Source organism: Canis lupus, chromosome 38 (assembly GCF_011100685.1).
Source record: "Canis lupus familiaris isolate Mischka breed German Shepherd chromosome 38, alternate assembly UU_Cfam_GSD_1.0, whole genome shotgun sequence".
NCBI lineage: Eukaryota > Metazoa > Chordata > Mammalia > Carnivora > Canidae > Canis > Canis lupus.
The window spans coordinates 24,319,077-24,328,173 of NC_049259.1; the positions used below are offsets into that span (position 1 = coordinate 24,319,077).

Here is a 9,097-nt window from a genome sequence, read left to right on the forward strand (position 1 = left end):
GGGAGCCCAGGGTCGTGGGGGTTCCAACACTTTCTGCGGGTCTGTGTGTCTGCCTTTGCTTTTCTGATGCTTTGGTTTCATTATTGCTGCTGTTTTCAGACTCACTGGAGGATGATGACACCTGAAAACTGTATCTGTGGACAGCGTGCAGCTTTCCAGCCGCCCAGGGAAGAAGGTGGGGGCCACCACGGGCCATGGGGGCCCTCACCAGCTCTAACAGGTGCAGCAGAGCCTGTGACACCACATGAACGAAGGTCCTCCTGAGAAAGTCTTCCAACGACTTCTCAGAGAGGCTGGCCTGAAGATCCCAGGAGCCTGGTGCACATGGAGCATCCAGGGAGCCGCACCTGCATGCTCACGTCCGTACCTGCCCTGCCTCCCGTGAGGCGTGCAGCATTTCAGAAGGAAAATGCAGGATTGGTCCAGAAAACCTCCACTGAAGCAAATCACAAAAACTTAATGTTTAATGTAGCATTATCACATCTTTGAATACTTTTTTTTTTTTTTTTTTTTGCTGGGCAATAACTACTTTCTTTTTAAAAACATAAAATGAAGTAACCAATTGAGGTATAACCAACCCAGTTACCTTGGCCACCCTTTACATCTTAACCCTCTTCTTTCTATTTCTTTTCTTTTATTTTTCTTTCTTCCAGTAAGAACACTCGGGGTCTAACCTCTGGGCAAATGTCATCTGTATAATTTCTCTGCCTTCTTGCAGGCAGGCTTCATCCTCGAGCTTGCTTCTCTGGTGCTGAAAAATGGATTGTACTTGTTTCAGGCTTCAAACGCTGACCTTATCATCCAGGCCAAGAGAGAGCATCTCTTTCCCCTCCACTGACCACAGCAATCAGGCTCCTGCAGCAGGTACGCCACCTGGAGCGGGTGCCTGGCCCTGAATCATCACTCTGTGTGATACAAGTGGCATCTGTCTGGTGATTGGCCTGACCTGGAGGCTACCTGTCCATCCTCCAGCCTGTCTCATTGTCAAGGATGCTTTCCCCTGATGGCCTCCAGGTGATCAGAGCCCAGGGATACCCATGAGGGTGGAGCCAACCAAGCAAAATCCACATGGTGGCCATACAAGGGAGACGAGGTAGATTGCAAGTTAGAGAAACAGCCAAGCATTCTTTTTAAAAAATATTTATTATTTATTCATGAGACACAGAGAGAGGCAGAGACACAGGAAGGCAGAGAAGCAGGCTCCCCCCTGGGAGCCCGATGTGGGACTCAATCCCAGGACTCCAAGATCATGCCCAAAAGCAGACACTCAATCTCTAAGCCACCCAGGGTCCCACAGCCAAGCATTGTGATCCATGTGAAAAGATTCCAAAAGCCCCATGATTTTCTCTCCCAATTCCCAGATTTTCATCTTTCCCACCTCTCCTCTGTGCGTTATTCTCCAGAAAAGCCCACATTTGTAGGGCTGGGAGCAGGCACATGGTCCCTCTGGACATTCTCTGACCTTGGATCACCATCCCTCAGCCCCTAAACAAACTAGAACTAAGTCCCTTTCCCCTAGCTCAACCCGCATAAGTTGCTGCGGTAACAAACTTGTGAGGAACAAAAATGAAAACCAGGATCAAATCAGGAAAGCAAATATTCAAGCTCCTAAAACAATGATGACCTTTCCTGTCCACTACTTGACACTCAAAGATTCCTGCTGCATGGACAGGAATTGAGAAAGTTTTGTTGAGTTAATTAATGAAATCTAGAGATACTGAAGTGTAGCCATGGATGTCTCCACTTGCACCGCCATGAGGGTCATGGGTCACAAAGCATCCATTTCATTATTCGTGGACTCTGTTTGTGCTGATGGACCTACCTGGGGACATCGATTTGCAGCCCCAGACACATGAACCCACCACTGTTCATGGACACAAAGAGTAGCCTGACGTGTCATCCACCTCAGGTGCCGCTCTGATTCCCCTGTTAATTCCCACACTGTAAACATGGGTCTTGATCATGGTCCCTTGGGTGCCAATTTTCTGCATTTATGTGCTCTTTCTAGGTGATATCAGTGCTTAAAACAGCCCAGAGCTACAGGGCTGACTGGGGTTCCCAAGCAGAAGATGGGATGTGTCTCATGACAAAATACTTGAGTATGTAAAGCTCGCTCAGACTCCTGATGCAGAGTTGTGGGACGAGAGTCAACAATGCAGTAAATCCAGGAAGAGGAACAGGACATACTTGAAGTCTATGTGGATCCATCCCAAAAGGCTAAAGTAACCACTATGATGCTGTGATGATGCCACGAGAAAGGGGGGGAAAGAGCTATATTCATGGATTCATGGGACCATGACTACTTCTTGTTTGTTTGTGTCTAAAACCATTGTGGAGAGTACAGCTGTGGGTCTGAAGCCAAAGATCACGGTACTCACAGCACCCCAACTTGGAAATGTGACACACTTCTGAGCTGGTTATTCAGTACAGGGAAATACTCCATACAATTAACTATTTACAAATATATACACGTATTAGAGAAGCTGGCCTGAAACAGAAACAGGTGACTACAAGAAATAGTCCAAGACTACCCAGGCTGTGTGGTCTTCAGATGGCAGGCGCTGTGGACAGAGGATCCAGGAACCCAACCCCTCATTTCCCCCCCAGAGCAATGGCTCACTGTCACTCCGTCTCTGTCTTCAGGACTGGAACTCCGCAGCCGGGAATGCCAGGAGGCACTGTGTGCACGCTCCTCGCTGGGTCCACATTCATCCCTGACCGCAACGCTCCGGCTCTCTTTCCTGGAGCAACCCCTTTTCCCCAGGGACACACTTGCCCTGCTCCGTCTCAGGCATCACATTTAGGTCCCTGGAAATCCTCTGCTGATTTTGCAAAAGCAGAAATTGTGGTCCAGTGAGTCTCAGCTGAGCCCAAGACCCTATAGGTAACATCTCTGCTGCTGCCCCTGAGCACCCCCCCACAGCAAGCATCCTGCCTTCCAGTTTTAATTCAGAATACTTGGAGCAAAGGGTCCAGTCCAATGGGTGTCTGTGGTTAAATAATAGACACCCTCCCAGGCAAACTTGATTCAGCCTAAGGCCCTGGAGAAGTCAATGGGTACAGAGAAAGTATGAACTCCCTTGGCCAGGTGACAAGACGATTAACAAAAAAAGGCATGAAACATTTCCACTACTACGACCATGTCAGGAAGCAAAAGAAAAAGAAAAAAAAACTATGAATTTAGAACAAATTCAACACATAATTTTATTGGGGACATATTCCATACAAGGGACTCTCTTTGCCAAGAATACAAATACTAAAAAGACATGGACTTTGCTGTCAAACATCCAATAATTAGAAGGGAAGGGACACAATGGGGGCAGCAAGGCCTGGGGGTCAGGAATAAAATTGTCAAAATGCAGGTTAAAGTGGTGGAAATTATCACCATGTAGACTGCCTCCACTTCTGACTGAGGGAGGGCCCACTGGAGGGAGGGACTTACGATGCCTGTAATGGATAGAGGTTGTTGGGACGTCATTTACACGGAGTTAAATTTTCAGACTTAAGATACTGAACCAATCAGCACAGGAAATTCCATTAAATCACACTGAGCTGACACTGAGAACAGGTCAATAAGGAGGACTAAGGAAGAGTTGGCCACAGGGAGTGGCCAGGACGTCAGTGCTGAGCTGGGTTTAGGTAAGTGCTGGAGCTTGGGCTGCTGGGTTCCTGCTCCGAAGGGAAGTCCATGCACTGAGGTCTCCAGTGGGCTTTCCTGGAGGAACAAGGAGGAGGCCCCCTGCAGCAGGTGGAGGGGAGGCTGCAGGGGGGAGGGCACGGGCCGCAGGAGGGCTGAGGACACACGGAAAGGTGGGGAGACACGTGGGAAAGAGCAGGAAGGGGGCTCCAGAGACTCACCAGCGCTTCCAGAGCCACCACGCCAGGCCTGCCAGGAGCACCAGGGGCACGATCACCACCAGGAAGACCAAGCCCACGGAGTGGGGCTGCTCTGTGGGGTTGGGCACAGAGGGTGTCATTTCCCGTCCACCCCGGGTTGAACTGCACCTCCCACGACCTTTCTGCCCCTGTCACCCTCTCCCTGACTGACCGCCCTTCCTCCTTTCACTTCTCCCATCCCTCCTCAGAGACGGACACTCCACCTAACCCTCTGCATCCTCCCACATCTGCAGGACCCTCCCCACAGCTCTTCCATTTTTTCGGTTACTAATATTGTCTTCTTTTTGCTCTAGAGTCCCTAGATTCCCAAAAGTTTCATCAGGCTCCCAGCTCTGATGGATGACCATTTACCATGTTGCCCAACCAGGCCCCAGCTCTTCCTCACCCCAGTGGAGGACCATGTCCTGGCCTCCTAGACTGCTGTGTCTCACACGGCAGGACAGGCCAGCTGCCTCCTTGGCTTTCACATCCAAGGACACCTGAAGGTACCATGTCCCATCAGCATGGGGCAGGACGTCACCTCGCTGGGTGCCCTGTTGCTCCTGCTCGCCCCGCATCCACGTCACCTGCACAGGCTTGGGGTAGAAGCCGGAGACGTGGCACACCAGCTGCAGACGGCCAGGCCCAGGGCTGGGTCCAGCGGACAGCCAGGCCTCGGGCCTCACTGCGGAGACATGACAGGGATTCACAGACTGAGGGGAGGTGCTCACATCACCTTAGACAGACACACCTTTCCGCCTCTTGAAGCCCATCACCATCACCCCTCTCCCTCCTGACTCTCTCTTACCCTGAATTTGAGGGCATCGTGCAGATTTCTGAGCGCAGGATGCAGAAAGCTTGGAGGGAGGGAGCAGGACTGACCTTGTCGCTGGAGATCCGCCTTCCCCACATCAAGAAGACTCAAGACGTAACGCGGACAGTAGCCAGTGATGAGCTCATGTGTGAATTCATTGTCTTCATGGTATTGATTGAATACGCTGGAGGCCTGTTGAGCCCTACTTCCTCCCTTTGGAGATGGCCTCCATGACGTGTTCTGGAAGTGTATAAGGTCTGTACCTTGATAAGCATACCTCATGAATCCTGAGAAAGGTTCTCCAATGCGCAGCTCACAGCCTATTTCCATCTGTACCTGAAAGGGATCTGGGGAGAAATGACTGAGTTACAGGAGAGGGGGAAATAAAGAGATGAAATGACATGAATGGAAGTCATGGACGGCGGAAGTAGAGGGAGAAGTTCAGGGGATTGAATGGAATGGAGCACAGTTTGGCTTGAGGGGAGCCTCACACAAAGGGGAAGTGGTGGTCGCTGGAAGCAGAGGAAGAGCTGATTGATAGAGGAAGGAGCAAAAGTTGGAGGAGAAACATGAAGGATGTGGGCATAAAAAAAGGAAGGGCTTGGCGGGAGAGCTGGGCTAGAGACAACCGAGGGTGAAGGGAGCACAGGGGGTGACAGGGTCACATAGACAGACATCGCTGCTGGGGTAGGATGGGGAGAAAAGCACACAGATCAAGGAGTCAGTCACAGAGCGAGGACCAGAGCTGCCTGGTTGGAGGCCAGGGAAAGGGGTGGTCGTGGGAGAACTAGTGGGACGGGAGAGCCCAGCCTGTGGCCAATGAGAGGAGCGGGATGGAGCAGAAGATGTGAAGCTTTTCAACAATCGGGGTCTGGCTCCACCCTCTGCCCACACTGGTGGGATTCAGCTTCGTGATGGGGACACATGAGGTTTAGAAGCCAATGGAGCCTCTTTCCTGGAGGAAGAAGGATCCAAGGACAGACACACATACATCTGCCACCTCCTTCCCACCTTCTCTTAGGTACCTGAACTCACATTCAAGCTGCCATTGGCTGACATGGTCATGGTAAACCAGATTATAAAAAATATAGTTTGAATAGAATAACTGATCTGCTTCCATCCGCTCTTCGTTGCTTAAGTCTCCCTGGGCCCAAGGCCACCGGAAAACGAAAGTTCGATTCTTGTTGTCCCAGGCATGAATCTGCACATCATCCAGCCAAACTGAGCCTTGATTTTGTGTCCAGGAACGGTTGTAGAGGGATGAGGTTCTAATGACTCGGAAGGAGACTGGTTCTTGGGAATCTGTGGGAAAAGGACAGATAGAATGAGGAAGAGGACATTGGGAAGAGAGGGAGTGGAGACTACGGGGCCGGGACCGGACCCAGAATCTGGAGGACAGAGAAGCCATAGGCGTCTCAGGAGACACGTGCTGCCCCAGAGCCTGAGCCTCGCACCCATCCTTCAGGAGAGCACAGGGCCCTGGGGCCGGGGATGCTCGGGAAGGAAGCAGGCTGACTCTCTCCCTGCTCAGGTATGTGCTGGGGAACCCACACACCCATACCACCCGTGCACACACACAGGGACAATTGCACAGAAGGACATATGCACAAACACACTAACACAAAAGAACCTACAAAGAAACACATACACACAAGTATACAGACTCAGAATCACACACACACACACACACACTCACACTCTCTGGTCCTGTAGCCATTAGACAGGACCCGAGCTCTCACCATCTTCGCTGTCACCCTCCGGGAGGAGAACCGCCAACAGCACAAGTTGCAGGAAGAGCATCGTGTTTGCAGATGTTCTTTCTCTTGCAAAGTGGCTCTTTGACGTCTGTCCTCACACACCGACCCCCTCCCAGCCCCTCTCCTCTGACTTCCTCTCCACACACAACCCTTCCCTGAGTCTCTGCCACAATGCAAATGTGCTCCTCCCTCAGCCCTGGACACCTACTCAGTCTCACTTCCCCTCCTGCTCTGCCTGCCCTTGGCCTCCAGCTTCTCCCTGTCACCAGCGTCCATCCCGCCCCCGCCCCCTCATTCGGATGCTACAGAACAAGTCCTGTGTGGCCTGGAATAGTGGCCCCACCTCTCAGCCCTTTCTTCTCACCCAGACAGTAACCCAGGAAAACACCCAGCTCCCAGCACCAGCCCTGGACCTGCTGTCCCTCTGTCCCTCCTGCCCTGTGACACCCCCCGCCGCCAGGTATTTCCTTTCCCGTCCCACCCCCACCCCAGTTCCTTCACATCTTTGACTTCTCACTGCTTGTAGTAAAAAACTAATCAGCCAGGAAAATCTGAATATCCACCTGGTTTTATTAAGTGATTCAAGAATGGGGCAGCCTCCCACCTGGCAGGTAAGGGGAGCTCTGAGCAGTGGTGCAAATGGAGGGTTTCATAGGAAGGAAGTTGGCAAATGAAGAGAAATGAAGAGAAAGGAGTGTTTCAGGGAAGGTCCCTTACCCTTAACGGGGAGAGCAGGGGGTCTAACCATGCGGATGACCTCCCCTCCGAGGGGATGGAGAGAGCACATGTGACAGAGAACCTCCCTGGGCCAAACCAGAGAATCCCTCACTAATGGATGGGGCCGGTGGGAACTTATTTCTGGGGGAGGTGGGAACTGCAGTTGGTTAGGGAATAAGCAAAGTTTGGGGACTTGGTCTGACCAGACACTGTCACCCATCTGAGGCTGGGATTTCTTCTTAACAGTCGCTCTGTTTGCTTGTCCAGATTCCCCCATGATTGCCTGTGTAAGAGTCTCAGCAACCCCCAGTCCTCCATTATTCTTAGTGAGGAACCAATAGGCATCATAGAGACCACAGGACTTTGCACACGTGAGAGAAACAGAGCATGAGCAAGGTGGGGGGAGGGGAGAAGCCTGCTCCCTGCTGAGCAGGGCTCAATTCTGGGACTCAGGATCATGACCTGAACCAAAGGTAGACGCCTAACCCACTGAGCCACCCAGGCACTCTTGATCGTCCCTGAACCGTCTCATAGTGCCCTTCTTTGTCTCTTGCTAAAGTCTTTCTTTAAAGTCCATTTTGTCCAATACAAGTATTGCTGCCCCGGCTGCCCATTTGCTTGATAAATGCTTCTCCATCCGTTCACTTTCTATCTGCACGTGTCTTTAGGTCTGAGATGAATCTTTTCTAGGTTTTGCATGTAGATGGGTCTTGTTTTTTTACCCATCCCATCACCCTGCGTCTTCTGATTGGAGCATTTAGTCCACTTACATTCAATGTGATTATTGACGGGTTGGACTTATTGCTGTCTATCACTGGTTTTGTGGTTCTCTGCTCCTTTGCCTTCTTGCTATATTTTCCCTTGGTTAACTCACTTTCTTTTGTGATATACTTGGATTATTTTCTCTTTATTTTTTTGCATATCTATTATTAATTTTTATTTTTGGTTTGTGTTTATCATTTGCTTTGTATATAACAGCTTCCGTAGAGAACTATCAATATTAAGTTAAAGTCACTTAAATTTGAAACCACTCCTTACTCCTTTCCCTCCTCGACCCAAATTTTTAAATATGCTGTCGTACTTTGCATCTTTTTATTTCGTGAGTCCCTTGACTAATAATTATGGATATTTTTACTCTTATCATCTTATTTTCCTTGGTCTTTGCTTTCCTTTCCACTCAGACTCCCCTTTAACATTTCTTCCAGGGCTGGGTTAGTGGTCATGAATTCCTTTCACATTTGTTTGTCTGGAAAACTCTGTATCGGTCCTATTCTAAATGATAGCCTTGCTGGATAGATATTCTTGGCTGCAGGGTTTGTTTTTTGTTTGTTTGTTTTTCCTTTCACTATTTTGAATATATCATGCCACTCTCTTCTAGCCTACAAAGTTTCTAATGAAAAATCAGTTGATGCTTTTATGGGTTTCCTTTGCATGTAACTTTCTTCTTTTCTTTCTTTCTTTTTTTTTTTTTAAACAACAGTAAGATATCTCATTTCCTTTTTTTTTTTAAAGATTTTATTTATTCATAGATATATAGAGAGAGGGGCAGAGACACAGGCAGAGGGAGAAGCAGGCTCCATACAGGAAGTCCGACATAGGACTCGATTCCGGGTCTCCAGGATCACACTCCAGGCTGCAGGCGGCACTAAACCGCTGCACCACCGGGGCTGCCCAACTTTCTTCTCTTCTTTTGCTTGTTTTAAAATTCTCCTTTATCACTAATTTTTGCCATTTGAATTAACGGTGTAGACTCCTTGAGTTGATTTTACTGGAGGCTCTTTATACCTCTGAACTCTTGATTTCTGTTTCCTTCATCAGTTTTGCGAAGTTTTCAGCTATTATTTTCTCAAATAATTATTTGACCCCTTTCTCTCTCTTCTCCCTCTGTGATCTATAATGCAAATATTTTTATGGTTGATCAGGTTGCTGAGTT

At 49.4% G+C, this 9,097-nt stretch overlaps 1 protein-coding gene across 3 annotated transcripts; it reads right to left on the bottom strand.

The window, feature by feature from the left end:
* Positions 1–3,179: 3,179 nt before the first annotated feature.
* On the bottom strand, positions 3,180–6,659 carry LOC608848 (T-cell surface glycoprotein CD1a). 3 transcript variants are annotated; one of them, XM_038586403.1, is made up of 6 exons: positions 6,387–6,659; positions 5,726–5,992; positions 4,759–5,037; positions 4,283–4,561; positions 3,859–3,949; positions 3,180–3,715 (listed from the first exon to the last, which is right to left on the bottom strand). In XM_038586403.1, exons 1-6 carry the CDS (start codon positions 6,430–6,432, stop codon positions 3,619–3,621), a joined length of 1,059 nt encoding a protein of 352 aa, XP_038442331.1. In that variant the 5' UTR covers positions 6,433–6,659; the 3' UTR covers positions 3,180–3,618. The 3 variants fall into 3 exon arrangements, with proteins under 3 accessions (XP_038442331.1, XP_038442332.1, XP_038442330.1); XM_038586404.1 differs by having other exon boundaries at positions 4,418–4,561; positions 6,430–6,656; XM_038586402.1 differs by having other exon boundaries at positions 6,430–6,653.
* Between the last annotated feature and the right edge of the window lie 2,438 nt (positions 6,660–9,097).

Excerpts from the sequence above, each read along its gene's own strand:
- LOC608848 (XM_038586402.1), bottom strand. The coding sequence starts at position 6,490 with ATGCTCTTCCTGCAACTTGTGCTGTTGGCGGTTCTCCTCCCGGAGGGT. Across the intron at positions 5,993-6,429 it reads GGAGGGTGACAGCGAAGATG|ATTCCCAAGAACCAGTCTCC; the intron begins GTGAGAGCTCGG and ends CTTTTCCCACAG. Across the intron at positions 3,950-4,282 it reads GGACATGGTCCTCCACTGGG|AGCAGCCCCACTCCGTGGGC; the intron begins GTGAGGAAGAGC and ends CCAACCCCACAG.